A 21,163-nucleotide genomic window follows, 5' to 3' on the forward strand; every position below is an offset into this window, starting at 1 on the left:
AATATAATAAGTTGCAATGCTGTATAAAGTAAAATAAAATAATATTAAAGTTACTTTCAAAGCTAAAATGATTTTATTTTAAATATAAAAATATAATATTGGGTTTTAAAGATTTTCGAGATGGACTACCGTTTTATTCTAAATTTGAAATGGCAACTTTTAGAAAATAATGTAAGCAAGCTTCGGTAGGTACGCCACTGCTCATGTCTCATACGCCGCCATCGTTTTTCAATTCGCAAAATGGCGGATGGAGGCGTGGATATAGATTTATACGCCGATGATATTGAATCAGATTTTAATAGACAAGTAAGTAAATATTTTATTTTATAATTGTTGTTATATTCCAAGGAACAATAATAAAACACTTTTGGAGTGTTAAATATATTAACAAGTTGTATAATGACTCGGCTTTCAGGATGATTTTGGAGGAGAGAATGTTGACCTGTACGACGACGTTATAGCAGCACCGGCACCGAAGCCTGATGATGATGGACCACCAAATTCAGTGTCTCAACATCCTCATCCTCCAGAAGAAACCAACGGGGCTGCTCCTTACCACAACAACTCTTCTAACCACGGACATCATGGCCGCCGCTTCCAACTTTACGTCGGCAACCTTACCTGGGTTTGTACCTGATTTTCTATTAGATTAATATGTAAATATAGGATTTACAGTTATTCAAATATCTGTTACTGCAGTAAAACAGATATTTCATAGGACAGCCATCTTGTGATTAAGAATATGACAATAACTGAAATGCGTATCGATTTTTCTTAAGGTCTTATAAATACAATATTTTTCTTCCTTTTTTGTTATTAATTCTTTTATTAATAGTACTGACTGAAACTGATACCGTGATCATGGTAGATGGCAGTCCTATATTTAAATGGCCAAATGAACATTAATAATACTTAACACAAATTAATAACAATTGTATATTATGAAAAAAATATTCCATTAAATTAATTTTTAATACTGACATTGTTTTGTGATATCAAATTGTACCATTTGTACAACTTATTTGTACACTACAATAGATTAAAAATTATTACAGTTTAAAAATATAATATTGTTTAAGACAATTTTTGTTAGTAGCTCAAATCAACGCTTTAAATAAGAGGATTTAGTATTAGTTTTTGTATTAGCTTTTATATTAAGAACTGCAACTTTGTAGATTTAGAATTTGATGTTTTGAAATTGTTTACAATGTAAATCCAGTGTTAAGATAGTTATTCAAGTAAACATGGTAAATTAATAATTTTGTTATCACTATAAAGATAATTTATGTTACAAGACAGTATCCAGTGTCAATGTTTGAAGTTTTCATTTGGTTATTTATTTATTAGTAGATGTGTTCCATTTTGTTTTATATAATATCAATATAAAACATTTTGGTCATTTTAATATATAAAAATTTATGTTTGGCTATACATATATTTAATTAAAAGCTATTTGAACCACAAATGACTGATATAGCAACATTATCTTTTTATATTAGGGGTATTTTTATATTATTTATATATAGATATCTCCTACATATGAAGAGTTCAAAATCATATTTATTTCTGCAATAGTAAAATGGATAGAATACTGTTATTAGTGATGTTAACCGATTACAAAATTAGTCATCAGTGATTTTAGGTTATTTTAATGTAAATAACTGGTTATTTTCCAGCTTAGATTGATGAAACTTGTAATGTAAAATACATTTTTGCTTAAAAAATATTCATTGTTGAATTTTCACTTTGTTATTTTTTAATTTTTAAGTTCAATTGAATTAATTCATTATTTTGAAATATCCTTAACACTTTCAGAAATACCAAATATGTATAAAGATATAATACAATATGTACTGTATTTGTTTGAGTAGATTGTTATCACAGACATTTATCAACCTTAGCTTCATGCTCATAGCAGGGAGACCTAACAAGAACTCAAGACCTTGACTCCCCACATACTGCTCAATTTTCATAACATTCTGTTGAGTGGCAGAACTCATTGTTTTGCTACCAGAGCAAGGAAATAAAAATAATTTATTGTCCCCAATGACATTCAAACCCACAGTGTAAAAAAAAGGTTGTTTATACAAATAAAAATAATGGTGAATTGTGTATTAGTTTTTCAAATATTTAACCTGTGAGTATATGTTGGTTAAATAATATTTTTTTAGGTAATAATGTAACCGGTTAACTTCGCTAACTGTTATTGTGTAGGAAAATGTAGAAATAGAAAGTTATGTTTAGGCATAGTCAGCAAATGATTATACTATGGAAATGGGCAACTTTATTGTTTTTTTATTTTTGTTTTGTAATTATGATAGCTTAGATGGGGCAAACATAACTAAACTTATAATGATGCTATATCAAATTATATATAAGCAAAAACAAGTGAAGTTGGATTTTTTACTAGATTAATTTATTAAATAGTTTTTTTAGATACATTTTCAGTATGCAATGATATAATAAATAAATTGTATAGTATACCTTTACTTTTAAAATATACATATACATAAACTGTACTGCTTAATGTTTATTCATGAAAGCTTGTTTTTGCTTTAATATTTATAAAATATTGATCTCCATAATTTTTAAATTCTTTTTTTAAATATTTTGTTATCATATCAAATTACTAATTATTTACAAGGAATTTAAGTTTTTATTGAGCATATATTCCATTTGGGGCCATCCATAAAGTATATCACATGTTAAGGGAGAGGGAGGGAGTAGACAAAGTGTGACATTTTGTGACACAAGAGTGGAGAGGGTAAATTCTGTGGCATCATGCATACTTCAAAACATAATATTTAATTAGTAAAATTTAAAATTGATGTGAATGAAATTAGATTCTCAACTTCTGTTTTAATTTAGTAATTTCTATGTGTAAAATTGCAAAATATGTGATGTCACACTTGAAAATTTCACAAATGTAATCATTGTGAGAAGGACTGGAGAAAGATAAAAAAACATGAAATCGAGGCAAATAATTTATGGATTGCTCCTATTATAAAAAAATAAAACCTATACGAACAAGTGCACCTTGCATATTGTAGATTATGGTTAATTTTGTTTTAACATTTTAGTTCACATATAATTTTTTAATATAATATTTGGAGATATTTATCTATATATTACATAACAAATTGTTATGGGTTGTATAAATCATTTTTATAAATGTATAGGTATTGTTAAAATAAGACATCCAGTGTGATATTTTGGTACTTTATTTGGTATATATTGTTTATTTTTTTCATATGGTTTAATAGGTTTACCGTTATGTCTTCTTTTAGTAGAAAGATTAGTGTAATCATATTTTTTAACATGTTTTATACAAACCTTAACAGGAAAGTACTCGTAAATATCTCTTAACCATGTCATTAATTATGTAAGTATTAAATCAGAATGAGTATTGGATGATGTTGAGTATGATTGAGTGTTGTGATTAATGAAAGATATATTATAGTATATATTTATTTATTATTCCTTTTTATTCATATTATGCTAGCGTATATTTTACTACACAATTTGTCTTTAATAAATGATATTTTAAAGAAATGTTAATTACATTTCTAACTCTTATTTTAATAGTAATTTACAGAAAAACTATTTGGCATTGATATTTATTATAACAAATAAATGTGGACTCTAAAATTCTAGAATTGCTATAAATTAAAAGATTGAATATTACTCTTACTAATTCATTATATCTGGAATTTTAGAAATTATCTTAGACAGTGTTTAAAATAATATTAAATATTTACCAATATGTATATTATCAATTCTGTTTTAAAAGATGGAAATGACTAACACTTGTTATACTACGAGGGCGGTTAAAACATTGTGTCTTTTTGTTTGACATGATATTGTCTAACGTTTTTTTTAAACAGCTTTTGTTTTATAATCAGAATATTGGGCCAAATCGCATGCTATTATAAAAATAATAAAATTGCACCAAAATTCTGATTAATTTATTTTGACTAACATTTTTTTCTATCAGGTTAATGCAAGGTAAGATATCTTTAAGCTTGTAACTGATTGTAGTATTGTCGTAATTCCGTACATTGACTTACAATAAAAGTCTGTGTGTATTATTAATTTCTGCGTGTTATATTCATTTTATTGTATATGCGTTAATCTAGAATAATTTCATTATAACAATCGTTTCTAATTTTGAATGACTTCAGTGATTTTATTTAGACAAAATAGACACCAATACACTCTTTGTAATATCGGCTGTTCCTAAATGTCGTGAATTATTATTTTAATGTAATTAACTATAATTAATAAGTTTACGTTAATCCTGTATCATAATGCGCTCTTATATATTTGATTATTTATTGGCTTGTTCGTAATCACGCGGTCTCTGTAAAAGTTGAGTTAAATACATACACCGCTTCAATTTATGTGGCAATAACTATCTGTACTCAAATATAATGATGTAAATATTTAATTTTAAAAAATCATTGTATCGAAAATTCTAGAGTTCCTTTGTTACTCATGTTTGATCATATAAAATATAAACATAAATTGTATAATTATAAATATTGTTCTGCTAATATCGTCTTAATGCAATATAATACGATTAAATCGACATTTTAATTCTAAAGATCCTAACATGAAATGTTAATGTTAATAAGATTTTGTTACTTCTATAGAATTGTGTTATTCTTTCTTCGTTGTTTGTTTGATGAACCAACTCCATTTATTTTGTCCAATCTGTTTAATTGCAGTATACTGTCAACTGCTTTTCTATAATATCTATATATCATTAACATGACAATGAAATACATGTGATATGCAAATAAAAGTCTGGTTAACAACAAAACTGTTTCCTTTCGACCCAACGATTTCCTGTCGGAAAAAATAAATTTGCTTAAAAATAGCACCTATTAAAAACCAATATGAAAGTACTGAAAGACTGTATGAATGTTGCGAACGTTGAGTACTTGTGAGCACTGATAACAATAAAGCGTAAATATAGGTTTTCGTTTAAAGTTTGACACATTTTAAATATTCAATCGCGTAAATGCTTAAATAATTAAAATTATGAGCGCCTAAGCGTAACAAAAGTCGAGATAGGCGACACAGGCACTGGTGACACAGTCAAGTATGTATTTTGTATTTCGCTTCGCTTTGCGCCGTAGCGTTTCCCTGAGTTTTGGCTACATGTTCCAGTGGGCGACTGATCAAGACATTGCTAACGCGATCGCAGATATTGGCGTAACCGACTTCCAAGATGTCAAGTTCTTCGAGAACAGGGCAAATGGCCAGTCCAAAGGGTTCTGTGTCATTTCGCTCGGTTCTGACCAGTCCATTAGAATGGTAATGGACCGACTTCCTAAGAAGGATATCCACGGCCAGCACCCCGTGGTTACGCTACCAACTAAACAGGTAATGAATAAAAACAATCTGAAAATACGATTATATTTTAAAAATAATAAAACTTTAATGACCTGTTGTAGCGCAGCAGAGTCTAAGATATGATGATTGTGGATTCAAACTCCGCTTTTGAACAAACAAAGATAATGTCAGATGCTAAGTGATAGTACGGTGAAGGAAAATATCTTGAAAAATAAAATATCATATCAAAAGATGCTTAGGGATGTACTGATAAAATAATATCACTAATTTAAAGATTCAGAATAAATATAAATTTATAAAAAATATGACACCATTCAGAGAACTTTGTATGTAGCTGGTAGTTAATACATATTTGATTAATTTGGTCATTCAAATATAAAATCATTATCTGAAAAGTTTGTAAAGAACATTAAATAAATCTATAGTACATACATAGTAACAAACAAAAGCTCGTAAGGAATATAAATAAGTTAGTACAATAGTCATCTTAAAATGAAGAGATTTTAAATAATTTACATTTTTCATTTTATATTTTATTTTTAGGCACTCAATCAATTTGAAAGTCAATCCAAGACGAGGTCGACTCCACCGGGACCAGGCAATCCAGGAATGAGAGGTCCTCACCCTGGAGGTCCACCTGGACCACATCCTGGTGGTAAATATCAAATTAGTTTTGAAACTTACTTTACATGTATTATTTGTAAACCTTAACTACATAAATAAGCATGATAAAAGATTTTGAGGAAGTTTTTTTGAGGAAGTATGTAGAGAAATGTTGTTATAATTACAACGAAAGTCTGAGGTCGATCTTCAGATACCGTTTTTATTCGTAGACATATAATTTATGGAAACGGCATCTTAAGATCGATAGATAGATAGAAAAACTTTATTGCACACAAAGCTGATATACGCCCGATGTTAATAGTCAATCCTAATCCATAAATTGCAACCATAGATTGAAATATCAATCCATTTTTTGAGTTTAGCTTGCCAATGGTTATCGAAGTACTTCATTTTCATTGGCATACAGGTTAGAGATTGGATAGAAATGTCGAACAATCCAAGATTGACGTTAACTGGAGATAGGAGATACATTATTAACATCGGGCGATAGACGACAATAAAGGTGAATCTTAAGATAAATCTGATCGATCGAATCGATCTATGGCTAGAGAGCAGTTTATAAATACGTTTCCGTCATATTGAAAAAATATTTTTTAATATACAAATTCAAAAAAGTAGCTTTTGATGTTAATAGAAAATTTCATTTCATATTTATCAGTAATGCACAAATATAGTAGGACCTTAGTCCCACATTGTATTACAATTTTTTTTAAGCTTACAATTGGAATATTATTTATATTTACATCACTAACTATACAGCCTTTTGCCGACTAGATTCTAAAACACAATCTGTATTAAATTCAAATTATAAGTCCCAACGAAAAAAGAGAACACCAAATATAGGCATCATTATATTTTTTTCAAAAAAAAGACATACTAACAACGCACAGCAATGCGTCGTTCCCCAGAATTCTTCGGAGGGGGCCCAAGTGGGCCGGGCGGTGGACCTAACGGGCCGCGCATGATGATGGCAGGCCCTGGCCAGCTACGACCGCCCCCCGGCCCGCACGGTCCGCACCACATGCCGCAGCACCAGGGCCCCCCGCCACACCACATGCAGCACCAAGGCCCCCCGCCGCACCAGGGTCCGCCGCAGCATAGGCCTCCCATGCAGGTAGATACAAGTGATGTTAATTTTTTTGATTGATTTAGCTTTACGCTTTACTCTTACTGTTATAATTAAAACGAAATGCCAAACGGTCTCTGCATATGTCTTTTGTCCCCACTGATGATCACAGTACTAATACACACATTTTTGCATGCATTTTTTTCCCTTGTTATTATAATTATTTTAGTAAATAATTCATTACTTAAATTAATTGTTGATATATCTGTATTTTTTGTAGCAATGAGTGATGAGACATTTGTTGAGATTATTTTCTCTCTGCAGATTTATAAATGTTACGTGTTTTAAGCTCAAAACTTTTCTAAGCTTTCTTACTCTTAAAGTATACTAGTTATGACCTGCAACTTTGCATTATCTTGGAAAATAGCCTCCAGTTTTATTATATCTGTATAGTATAGTAGATAGAGGTATAGTAGATCATAAGGTCATTATTTATACTTTTCTATTTAAGTACTGTGTAGTACGTAGTTTAAGTACAGTGTATTCTTTTTATTATATTGTTTGATTATTACTTAGTACTGTTTTATTATTATCTACTCATAAACAGCTTTATGCGTTTGTAATTTTCGGGATTAGATTCAATGTTGATACGTTTATAATTTTCACTATGCTACGCCTCCATGCCATTCCGCACGTTTACATTTTTAACTGTTATGGTTTTTGAGTTTTTGTCTTAAATATAAAGTCAACAATCTGATAAATTTATATATTTGTACATTATTCTATGTCAAATTTTCATGTAACTTCATTATAAAGAATCTTTGTTGTTCTTCATAAAAGGTCATGGTCATATTTTTTACCAATATCGACTTAATTCAATTACACGTTTTTCCTGACATTTTTATATATTATTTCCTCTCTTTATTTTCCTAATTTCAATATTGATTTATAACACTAATATGTTACGTTTATTTCATGAAAGGCATTTCTGGACTACTTGGAAAAGGTGATTAAAATCCTTTTTAACATAAATTTAAATATATGAATAACTTAAGAAAATTTGTATAAGATACATACAATTTAAATAAAACTGAGTGAATTATTAAAACTAAACATTTTTAATATTGTTGTAATTATTTATGTTAGAATATATTAATAGATAGAATTAAGAATGTACTCAGTTTTATTTTATATATCCATTTTTATTTTCAATGACAATTCCCAAAAAATCTGTAAAAAATATCTGACGTACCTATTTATAAAACCTGATTACGTTTGATGGTGTCCAATCAATATAAGAACATGAAACCAAAACCATAACAGCACTCATTTAAGTTTTTAATATTTTAACACAAATTTGTGGAGGTCAGAGGATTACACATACGAAAATGCTTCAATCATACATACAATAACTATCATAACCTGCTTAAAATAATACTTGTATTTTAAATATATGCGATAGTAACTAAAAAACTTTAAATAATAGCAAAATAAATTGAATACACAGTACGATCGACGATTGTGTGTGGGCCACCACAGAAGTTAGCTGTAAAAAGCTGCTTCTTACTTTTGATTATATTTTTTCTGAGTGTTTCTGCGCAAAAGTTCAAAAAGCTTAACTTCAGGGCAGCCACGACTCGTCCATCTTACTGTACATAATATAACTTGATAAAGGAATGGAATTACTCATTACATTAAACCATTCTTATATCCCTAGTTCCAAGGCCCGCCACAAATGCAGCGCGCGCCCGGCGGTCCCGGAGGACCCGGAGGCCCAGGGGGCCCCGGTGGCCCGCCAGGTCCCCCCAACCGTGGCCCTGAGTGGCCGCGCCCACACCACATGCAGGCCCCCCCGCAACAATACGGGCCCCCGCAACACCAGATGCCGCATCAGATGCCGCCGCCGCATGTTGTGAGTTTTTTTTAATTTCGCACTGTATTTCGCATAAAACAGGGTAGGCTGAGGGAGGGTTATTATTGGTTCCCTGGTTCCCACTTTTACTACATTGACCAGCATGTACTCGGTGGAGAACAGATTCATCTATACAATATGCTACCATTAGAGATATTCTAGAGAAATTGTCGCGATTTTCCCTTTTTTCCTTTTTTAATTTCCCTTTTTTTGTTTTTTTTTTATAAAACGACAATTTTCATTTAGTGTATGAGTTACCGCTTTTTTCTTGGCTGCTTTTTCCACCGGATTCATTCCATTTTGTTATTTCAATTGTCCACACCTAGTTTTATATTCAGAGAGATAGATCTGCGTAGTAGAGCTTATCAACTTATAATATCTTTATCTCTTTTACACTCATTATTTATTTTCTACATTTTTGTCATGTTATACAGACATATTTTGTGTTTTTTGTAATAACAACGCATATTATTTTAAAACCTTTGCAGCCGCCCGGCCAAGGCCTGCCGCCGCCTCACCACCAGCTGCCGCCGCACGCGGGCCCGCCGCGCCCCTCGCTGCCGCAGCACCCAGGTAACTTGTTTGGTAATACACAATTTTTATACTTTGTATGCTGTGAATGATGAGCATGATGGGGCTTATTGAGGTATAATTTGTTTACTAATATGTATATTTTTAAATATAATATGCGTTTTATGTTAATTTCGACCTCTAATATATATTTAGTAAGGGAGACAGTAATAATCTAGTATAATATTAACGACAGTGTGTTTTTTTCTCTTTCTGAGTGAAGAAATGAAAATAAATTCTGAAAAAAATATTTCCCAAAAAATTGAATATATAATAATGATTTTTACAGTCAGGCACTGTGCCAGTATAGACTAATATATTGTATATAAAATGATGTGCCTAATCTACTAATTTATGTGTATTATGATATTACTTTATCAATGTATTCTATATTATATGTCCGCCAAGCATGGGGAATATAGAAATATTAATGATTCTAAGAGACATTATTTGGTAAATATGAGGCATTTGGAACTATTATTTATGTACTAATTGCATGTTGTAGAATTAGGTGTACATTATTTGATTATTTTTTTGTGTTTTATTATTTACGGAGAGATTTGGGATTTGGTAATAGTAAAAAAATATTTATAATTAGAAAGTGCGCAATACCTCCAGAATTTGGCGGAAAATAGAGAAAGAGTGTCTTAACACTAGGCTCCCTCTGCTTACCGTGCTGTGTGCGGGAGACAGCGTGGCGCTAAATTATTATCAGTGTTTTGTCGGCTGTCAGTTTACATTTGGAAATACGGAACTGCAAATGTAGTCGAAAATAATATTAAGTACATAAAAGAACGTATTGCAATTTCACATATATGATTTTATAATAATTTATTGGAGATCAGAGAGGCGTCGTGGCGCAACGTGGCGTAATTCCCTACCCATGAGAATAAATAACAATACTATGTGTGAAAAAATTGGTTATATCACAAGGATTCCTTATAATGTAATGTTATTTTTTCGAAAGGCATGTCAAACTATTTGTTAACTTAGCTAAAATGAACTTTATTAGGTTTCATAATATAATTTTATAAACATTTAAAAGTTAGAAAAGGGCTCCATATTTATTTATTTTATTTCGTAAAACTGCTACAAAATATTAATATTTATTTTATAAACAACAGGTGTAGGAGGAGCTCCTGCTCCACACGTGAATCCAGCATTCTTCAATCAGCAGCCGCCGGTGCAACCAGCACCTGCCGTACAACCGCCGCAACCTGCACCACAAGGTATACATAATCTCTATTACATAAAAGTAGTCGTGTTGGGTGTTCTTTTATAAGCAGACTACTACTTGCTCGAAAAAATATGTGGCATAAAATGAGATACTGAATGCTGGTTCAAGTTCGAACTGTTGCGTGTACATAACGGGATTCATGACAATATAATCGGAATTGCTTAATTTTAATTGTTACCAATATGAGCAGGTCCAGGAGCTCCGTACGGTCACCCAGCTCACGGAGCGCCGCCACCAACGCAGGGCCCGCCGCCCGGCGCTAGGCAACCCTATGGAAGACCTCCCGCGGTAAACTTGTTTTATATTGTCTTTTTGTTTTATGTTAGCCTTACATTGTATCCCGGATATGGCAGGGAAAGCAGAGGGAAACTAGTGTTAAGACACTCTTTTCCCCACTTTTCTGAAACTGCACTAGAAATGAAAATATCCAATGTAGGTTCCGTATTTCAGTATATAAACAATGTAAGATCCAAAAATACTATTTATTTAATTTAAGATTTGGGTAACAATTTTATGGCTTGCTTCCCGTGTTGCTTCCCCTCTTATACCAATACACTTGTGTCATTCACACTAATATTCTATTTTAGTCAGAGTTTGAATTTGAGTTTTTAGCATTCCTACATTAATAAATAATAATACATTCCTCAAGTGGGAATGGGACCCACAACTGTGACGTTACAGTCATATGATTGTACTCTTGTGACGGCAGAAGCCATCGTGGCGCACAATATAGAAATATTGTATCTAAGTCTATTCAAAAGTTCCATTTTCGTTACTTGTTACTTTTTTATATTAATATTATGAAGCTTAGTTGTTCGTTTATTGGAACTTACTAATCCAATTAAAGAAATCTTATTGAGTCAGATATCCCCTTCGTTCGTATCATTTTGGTGTAATCCACAGTACTCATCAGAATTAACTCTGACACTAACAATGTGTCATTTTATGTTTGCGATACTTTCTTTGGATCATTATACTTTGGAACCTTACGGAAAGTATTAACTTATGATAACTTATAGCAACGTATCAATGGATATGTATATTTGGATTCATATGTATTTACTGTTTAGTGCAAGACTAATGTATTTACACATGGAGACACAAACAAAGTTTGTGAATAGTGTTTGAACGTACGTACACTGACACAGAACTACCCACCGGCGGAGCCCCGGCCCGCGCACCACCCCGCGCCGCTAGGCCCACACGCGCCTCCTCACGCGCCGCACCCGCACGCGCACGCGCCACACGCGCCGCACGCGCACGCGCTCCCCGCCATCAGCGAGGCGGAGTTCGAGGAGGTGATGAGCCGCAACCGCACCGTGTCGTCCAGCGCCATCGCGCGCGCCGTCAGCGACGCGGCCGCTGGCGAGTACGCATCCGCCATTGAGACGCTCGTGACCGCCATATCGCTCATCAAGCAGAGCAAGGTACTACTCATACGGCTTACTATAAGTAACATGTTTTGGAACATATAAAAATTTGAACGTAGTAAGAGTCGAAAATCGCTCCTCATAAAGGCCGAACTTCAATTTCCCTATATAACGCTAAAAACAAAAAAAAACTCGTTGTTCGATAAGAATGTACTTCATTTCTACTAATATGAGTTAAAAAAGTTAGTGCTTGGTCAGTATTCACGAGGCTATATCATATTTGTTACATTAAACATTTTATAAATCTTTAAATATGTTTATTTACCTAAAAAGTGTAAAAACAAATAAGTAACATGTTTTAATATTTAAATTATTACTAAATTACACAGGTGGCTCATGACGACCGCTGCAAGATCCTTATATCATCCCTTCAAGACACGCTGCACGGTGTAGAAACGAAGTCTTACGGTGGGGAAAGGCGACGTTCCCGTTCCAGGGAACGCGACGCTCGCGCACACCATCGCGCTCCGCGACGACGGGACCGGTCTGCATCCCGGTATAGGGATAGGTCGCGTGACCGGGAAGACAGGGACAGGTAAACCAACAAGAATTCCCTTTTTGGCATTTGCTTTTTAACCGATTTCATAACAGAAGAAAAGCTTTTCTCTCATACAGTGAGAAACGAGGACATTTCCATTCCCGTGTTTCCCGTTACTATACACTATACTATACGATATTTTCATTTAAATAATACAAATGAGTATATTGGTTTGTTTAAATACACTGTTTGACTTATCGCTGTTTTATCTGCATGTCAAAGGATACTACACAACACTTTCTTGTATTTTTAACTATACTACTTTATTTTATTTATTTATACAACATGACACAATATAATTTATTTATCGTTTCTTTAATAGTCTTGTCTTGTTGTCTGTTTTATTGTATGGTACAATTATAATCGATAAATTATTTTGCGAGTATTTTCTATACATATATTTAGTCATAATGTAAATATTATTTATTCTAATATAGCCTTCATTACCGTCTACCTCTAAATCATGTGTTGAAACTATCAAAATACTTATTTTCTTATAACTTCTTTTTATCTCAAAAGTGGCCATCCATAAATTACGTCATACGTTAAAGGTTGATGTACAACATTGTGTGAGGTGAGGAGCGAATAGCGATGGGTTATGTTTATAACAACACATTTCAAAAATAATATATGAGAATTAAAACATTGTAAATATCAGAAAGACAATTTGAGGGCTCATAAAATTAATCAATTTAAAGTAATGGTTAAATGGCTCTTAAGTAGCCTTAGTCACTTTAGTAGTTAGAAATGAAGTACATTGATTGTAATCACTTGATTACAGGTACAGGGAAAGGTCGAGGGACCGCGATCGTGAACGCGACCGTGATACGTAAGGCTTTGTTATTAGAATAGTCTAATATATGTGTGTAAATAATACTTAACAGACATAAAGACAGACAATCTGATACATAAATTCGTGTTTTTTTCTTGTTTTTTAATATTTTTTTACCTCTCACACTGTATTCTTTATATAGCAGGATAGGCAGACGGAATAGCTAACACTTACACTTAGAGACATTGCAAATTGAGTGATGGACTCAACATTTCATCTTTTTTACCAGAGTGAGAAAATAAAAATACTTTACTATTCTGAATGGAGTTGAAACCATAACCGTCGCGTCTACAATCAGGCGCTGTGCCACAATTGTTAAAATTTTAATAATGTTTTTCTTTTTTTAGGTATTATAGAGATTATCGTGAGCGTGAACGTGATCGCTCCAGGTCAAGGGATCGGGAACGTACTGACCATTATAATAGAGGACATAGTCGAGAAGAAAGGTAATACTCTATTTAATAAATAAAACGACATATAACGATGTGATTGTTTCATTTTCAAAAGATATCATTTAATTAGTCGTAGGATTGTTAAAGTGTGATTGTTTACATTCAGGGTAACCATAACTATTTACCTTTTCTAACAATCATACAAAATATGAATTATATGAATGACTACAGGCCGCGCAAGTCGCCCGTGGAGCCCGTGGCGGAGGCGGGCGCCGGCGACGCGGCGGGCGCCAAGAGCCGCGCCGCCGCCGCGCCCTACTACGACGAGCGGTATCGCGAGCGCCGCGACCGCGACCCGCCTCCCGCCGACCGCGACCGCGAGCGCGAGCGCGACCACCGCCGCGACGCGCGACACTAGCATTATTGGTAGCAAGTTGTTCAGGGGTCTCTAAATGAATGTCCATGTCCACTTGTAATATATTAATTTGCTTCTGTTGAAGTTCCATACTTTTCATACTATTATAATTACTTTTGTAATGGTAATAGTTTTGTATATTTGAGGCTGGTGTGGCTCAGCGTCTGCGGCACGCAATGTCTTGGAAATCGGGTGGTGATTGTGTAATTGAGTGACTTAACACTAGGTCCCCTCTGCCTACTCTGCTTTGTGCGGGATACACCGTGGACTTGTAAGTTGTAAAATACGTATATGGAATTTTGCTTAGATGCCATTGAATTGTAAACGTTCCCCTTTTTGTAGTATTCACTGGAAAAATCTATTAAAAGTATTTGTTTAAAAAATGACATGGTTAAGAATATAATTCGTGACATAAAATTCGTATGAAATAATTAAGAATGTGTTTCAATATTTGATATGAGATTTTTGTAAAATTTGTCATAAAACTAATAATATTACAACCTACAATTCTCAAGATTACGACAATATAAACTTTTTTTTTATATAGCAAGTTAGGCACAGGGAACCTTTTTCATTTCCCATTTTCCGCTCAAATTTCAAGACATTGCGTGTTGAGTGGCAAGACTCTCGCAACGAGAGTAAGGTGATAAATAAAAACATTTCATTCTTTCTAATGATGCTCGAACCCACAATCGTATTTACAGCCGGAAATTGTGCCGTTGCGCCACGGCTGTCTCAAATTTAAATTTAACTCGCAACTGGACTTTTGGTATTTTTTTCTTTCTGTTTTATTCATGTCGTTAAAAGATATCCTATGTCCCAAAATATCTTTTAATGAAATATAAAACATACACAGCCTTAAAGTCTTATATTTATGATTATATTATTATTATTTTTATTCAAAATATAAATATTGAATTGATTTTGGAAAATGAACAACATTCCACCGTCAAATCCATTTATGACACCAAATTTATTTTATATTGCATTTTAATGACGAGTGTTATAACTTTTTTTTAATTTAAAGCAAAATGAGTTAAGGGGAGAGGGGGGAACCTAGTGTCAGAAACCGTTCTCCACTTTTGTACATTGCAGGCTTTAAAAAAAAATCAAATAAATTTCATATAAAAAATATATTTTATGAGTGGCGGAATTCAATGCCGCAAAAACAATGCATAGTGTTTTTTTTTTTATTATTGAACACATTTAATTGTTACACTCCCGTTACGGACTTGCGATTTTTGTGTGGTATTTAAAATAGTTGTTGTAAATCTATATATGTATTGAATGGTGTTCAGTTGAAATGCATTAGGTGTAATTAGCTGTTAATTAGGACCCTAGTTGTAAGATATCCAGTATGGAGCGCCATACATTTGAAATAATTTTTAGGTTTTATTTCCTTAATAAATGGATGTATCATTTTTTATTGTTTTATTTTGCCCTTTCTCATACTTTGCTTCTTTTGATTGAATACAGTTGATAATTGCTTTACAATTTGGATTATAAATAAAGTACATGTTTCAAGTATGATTTATTTGGTATTAAATAAAATGTTTCCGTTTCTAATGGAAGCTCTTTTTAGATCATTAATTTATAACAAAATAATTCAGCTTCACGCTGTATCCTGCACACAGCAGGGTAGACAGGAAACTTAGTGTTGGGACACTTCGTTTCTCACTTTCCGCCGAATTCCGGAATGCCGTACAATAATTTATGTATATAAATCTAAATCCAATAACCACCTAGTCTTAAATATTTAAAATTATTACTCAATACGATTGTTGGACAAGAACATTGTTAAATATAGAAATGAAAATAACAAAACATTACGAATTTGCAAGAAAATGTGTATATGATTTTTTTAGGTTCATTAAGAAAAATCAAAATAAATATTTTATTAAAAAATGCATAATTGATATCCATTATTTACTGTTGTAACAAAATAAACCACCGAGTCTCTTACTGAACTTTTATTTCCTTGCTTCTTTGAAAATATACGTATGTACACATATTTTATAAGCAATGTGTAAAGGCGTAGGTACTAGGTATACAATTACAAAGTAGAAACCATCTTACTTAGTACCAGGAAGGAAAGTTTTAATTCATCCTTATAATCTAAACCCTCTCGCTACATAAAGTTCAAAGGTCAACAACTTATAAATTAAGTTTCACAGCGCCTTCTGTACGCGTGTACTTTGATAAACTTTTATCAGGCAACGATACTTTATAAAATCCGTCCTCTTTTCATCTTTATTATACATTATTTTTTAAACTTCTCAATATTTGAAGGTAAAAGAAGTAAATTAATTATTCAATTAAATGCTTATTTCTTTGTAGACTTCGTTAGCTCACTGTCCCTTAGACTGTTCCTTCTGCATATCAATGACGTGTTGGAGCACAGCGGACGCTGTTTACTCCGGCCGCACAAATCTTTCTCGAGAAAACGTCCGCCAGTGCCGAAATAAGCTTGTCTTCTGTTGAGGCATCCCTCGGGAATGTTTCCTTTGGCCTTGTATAAGGTCCAGGTTCAGATCCATATGAAGCACTGTTCTCATCTCTGGGCTGGTACACCCCTATTAGCTTGACCCATTTGATCGAATGCAATGTAAAGACGTTCGATTCGTTGGGGTTCCAATGAACTGTGAAAGGGTATATTGGTTTGGCGTAGAGACGTCTCTTCACTGTGCGTTCTCGATCGCATTTATCTTGGGCAGTGTTCTGGGGAACTGTTTGACCTGTTACCTGTTGTCGAATTCTCTAACCGCACAATACGCCACAAACTTAAATACCATCCGCACCATCTGGATACGTGGCACGCTACTACTGTGCCGTTTCATAGGAACTTCCTTCCACGCGCCACGCAACTGTGAGAAGGATAACCTGCGGCAGTGTTTGACCTGACTTGGGGTACCTTCAAAAACCGCGTCTATATTCGCCTTAAAGGACGGCAACGTACCTGCAGCTCCTTTGGTGGTGATCACTTACGGTCAGGTGACACGGACGCTCGTTTGCCATGTCTTTTTTTTGTAAAAAAGGCGTAAGAAAATATTTATTGTTAAATAAGTTAAATACTTATTCCTTTGTAGTTTATTAATACTTGTTGAAAAAATCTTTTATCACATTATATATCTATACATGCAACAAATTTATATAGTATTATATAGTATTACTGGTATTATTTATGTAGTATTTGTATTTATTATAATGAGAAAACTAGTTTGAAAATACGGTTGATAGCACCTATAAATGTTTAATGGTCCGTACTGAGGACGCTCGGGACGTGTGCAGAGGCTCGAGGATAGAAATTATATTCTGCAAAACTGAACGCGGAAAGAAATAAATAACGATACAAGTTACGGAAGTGTCTTATGTAACGTAAATATTAGGATGTAAGGTTATGCGTACGTTTTTTGTTTGATTGGTCCTTGGAAATGGTGAGATATTTTTTTTATGTAAAAACCTACCTATAAAAATACCTAAATATGTTTTTTTTATGAGTTGCTTTATATTAGGAATATATATAAAAAATGAGATGCATTTTATACAAGGTATTATTTTATGCTTCTTTAAAGTAGTGGAAAGTTTAAGACCAGTCGTAGCGCAGGGGCACAAGCGTGTGACTGTAAACGCGACTGGTTGGGGGTTCGATTTCCACCCGAGAAAATAAATATTTAAATGAAAAATTTAATAGATAATTATTAAGAATACGTATAAAAATTTGAACTCGCGTCTTTGGAAACCGTCTAAATAGAGATATTGACATAAATTTTATAAGGGAAATATTGTAAGTGAATTTTTAATTCTTATAAATACTTAGTAGAATCATTTTCCAGACAAAAATATGTAAGCAAACTAAATATCCATTAGGTACAGTTATGAATTAAAACTTTTCCATCAGAATGTAGCTTTTAAGGCTTAGAACTTGTTTAATCCGCATTTCCCATTTAAATTTAAAATACGGTTTTCAGTTGACTGACTCGTTTAGTGGGAACTCCTACGCAAAGATTGTAAACTACAAATAGATTGGAATGTTGAAGTTCACGTAGGTAGAAACAAAAATCATTTTCCAAGGTTATTACAGAAAAAATTAAAGCTTAACAAGAAATTGTTTTTCCCAGTCATGACTAATAAAAAATCTCTTCCAAGTATCACAACACGCAATTATAAATTTAAACAAGTATCGCTGGACGGCCTCCGATTATAAATAAATTAATCTTCTCTAACTGATGTTACAGCAAACTCGTTAAAACTTTTTATTTTTGTCTTCAAATATGGTATAATTACCGTTTTGACATGACTTAAATCCAAAGTTTTCAAATTATTTTGATCGTGTAAAATGTAAGAAGCTATTGTTAAAAAATGCTCTTTTGTTTGCGAAGTGTACGAGTATATAATAAATCTGGGTTAAACAATTATATTTATTTATTTTTCAACTAAATACGGCAAAGTGATATGAAGTCAACTGACACGCTGGGAAGCTGGTAGTCTACCTAATATAATTAAAATTATAATAATTTTATATAATGCTAGTTTCTCATAAACATACTTACGTACGGTTATTTATAATATTTGAATTACATAAAATAACTCAAAAATTAGCATGTGCTAGAATATTCATATACACAAAAAATATACATAAAAAAGAATAATGCAAAAGGTTTGTACAGCGGCTGTCCCTAATTTCCTTCTCAAAGCGAAACAGCCTACATCTCTACGTACGTTCCACCGCCCATTTGCTTTAAAATTAACTGTGAATTCCAAAAGCCCAACGTTTATGTTGACTTTATTATAAGTCGTGAAACGCGAAATGTTTAATGGATTCGGTCCATTAATTTTACGATCTTTATCTCCCCACCAGGACCCGAAGATGCAGATTGATAACAGTAATGAAATTAGTTAAAAGCTCACTTTGTTAACGGAATGTTTAACTTTGAGAGGCCATAAAGGAAAATACAAGGTTTATTAATATTATTGATTGAATTGGTAAATGTAATTAATTTAGAGGCAGAAGGACGAGTCGTGAGGACAGAATATCTTGACCTTTAGATTTATTTTGCCTGATAAGAGTTTTGAAAGTAAACAATAACGAAGTATTCTTACTTCGTTATTGTTATTTTTAATTATATAACTTTAAATGTATTTTGGTGATAACTCCAGAGACCTCATATTACTACTATATTCAATATGTGCAAAAGTAGAGTTTTTTTTAGAACATCATTTAAATATAACAGAAGATAAGATAAGATAAGATAAGATTTATTCTGTTGCTACGTCGAAAAAAATAAAAAAATACAAAACCAAATTCATTAAAAACTTTATTACAAATACAATAAAAATCGAATTATTTTTCATTGACCAAAGCGATTGGCAAACAATTGTCAAACATTCTACCTTTTACTTTATAATGGTCATATAATACCCAGTGGTTCGCGGTTGACTGACTCTTTATACCGGGGCTTATATCGTGCCCGACGTTTATATCGCGGCGAGTTAGTTTTATTACATTTTCATTTGTTTTACGACCTGTGAATAACAGCATTTGGATTTTGTAAACTCTCTTCAATATTTTGACGAGATAATCTAAGTTCTCAAACATTATATGTCGGGATATTAATGTAGTGACGTGTCACTCTGAGTGACTGAGAAGCTATATTGTAATACATTCCGAAAGTGGATAATATCAGCTTGTCTAGCCTCGTTCATGGTCAAAAATAATCGTACAGGGAGTGATATGTTACAAGTCTCATATTTTTCCATTAATCACTCTCAATGCAAGACGTACTCGTAAATAATATTTTCTAATACAGAATATATTTGATAAATTGCAGCGATAGATAAAATAACAAAAGGTATTTCTAAAAAATCAAATACTGGACGGTTTATTCTTCGCTTTGTGGTAACGACCTGTAGACCCGCGTAGGTCACCGTTATTTGTACGGTGTTATTAATGTGATTCATTTTGTTATTGATACTAATTTATATGTAGAAAGAAAATACTAATATAGGAGAAGTGATTTTGTCTAGAATAATATAGACATTTGTATTTTTTATTAATAATGAGTATAAGTGAGAGTAGAGGCCAGTCGTGGCGCGAGGGCACAACGTGTGAGTGTAAACGCAACTGGTCGTGGGTTCGTTCCCCACTCGAGGAAGTGAAATATTTATTTACGTTTATATTTCCATTTCTTCGCTCTGGTGTCGAGGCAAAGCGCAGCGTTGAGTTCCGCCACTCAACAATGCCTCCTGAATTCGACAAAAAGTGGGGAACGAAGTGTCTTAATAGTAGGTTCCTTCTGTCTACCCTACTGTGTGGTACAGCGTCAAGCTGGTAAAAATATGTAAGTAAAATCGTTATTTTGTAAGATAGAGAATCTTTAGGATTTGTTTAATTCGAGCCAGTCGTTCTTGAGAGTTTAACCAAACTAACTGCTATAACTAACCGCTTTATAATATTAATATACAGTCGACCGCGTTACATTCTATATATATTGTTAAAACAAACAAATACATAGAATTTATATCTATGTATATATAAATTTTTAAAATATAAAGATTCCATAGCTATCTCGGTCCCAATATTGTCTGAAGTTGAACGGTTGTTTCCAATAATGAACGTCGCTTGTTTGCCGGGACAGGTGTGGTGTACCGTTAGAAACATCTAGGAGTTGTAACTATCCAACTTTTAATATGTTTAGTTCGTTAGCTGAATTATCTACAATCTCTCGAGGGATATTTAATGTTTGTTTGTGTTATTTGATCATTTACTATGAGAAAGTGTCTGTACTAGCT

General features: G+C 32.8%; 1 protein-coding gene across 4 annotated transcripts; it reads left to right on the forward strand.

The window, feature by feature from the left end:
* Nucleotides 1-151: 151 nt before the first annotated feature.
* Cpsf6 (cleavage and polyadenylation specificity factor subunit 6) lies at nucleotides 152-15,795 on the forward strand. 4 transcript variants are annotated; one of them, XM_085196661.1, is made up of 14 exons: nucleotides 152-306; nucleotides 416-625; nucleotides 5,173-5,388; nucleotides 5,902-6,013; nucleotides 6,873-7,096; nucleotides 8,766-8,960; nucleotides 9,449-9,545; nucleotides 10,655-10,759; nucleotides 10,958-11,055; nucleotides 11,916-12,194; nucleotides 12,527-12,732; nucleotides 13,517-13,564; nucleotides 13,915-14,013; nucleotides 14,191-15,795. In XM_085196661.1, the coding sequence occupies exons 1-14, from the start codon at nucleotides 241-243 to the stop codon at nucleotides 14,375-14,377; spliced, it is 2,142 nt and encodes a 713-aa protein (XP_085052787.1). In that variant the 5' UTR covers nucleotides 152-240; the 3' UTR covers nucleotides 14,378-15,795. The 4 variants fall into 4 exon arrangements, with proteins under 4 accessions (XP_085052787.1, XP_085052788.1, XP_085052789.1 ...); XM_085196662.1 differs by having other exon boundaries at nucleotides 9,449-9,533; XM_085196663.1 differs by having other exon boundaries at nucleotides 6,891-7,096.
* Nucleotides 15,796-21,163: the final 5,368 nt, after the last annotated feature.

The sequence above is a fragment of the Heliconius melpomene genome, chromosome 13, assembly GCF_056956725.1.
Source record: "Heliconius melpomene rosina isolate 202511_hmr_F chromosome 13, ASM5695672v1, whole genome shotgun sequence".
NCBI classification, from domain to species: Eukaryota; Metazoa; Arthropoda; class Insecta; order Lepidoptera; family Nymphalidae; genus Heliconius; species Heliconius melpomene.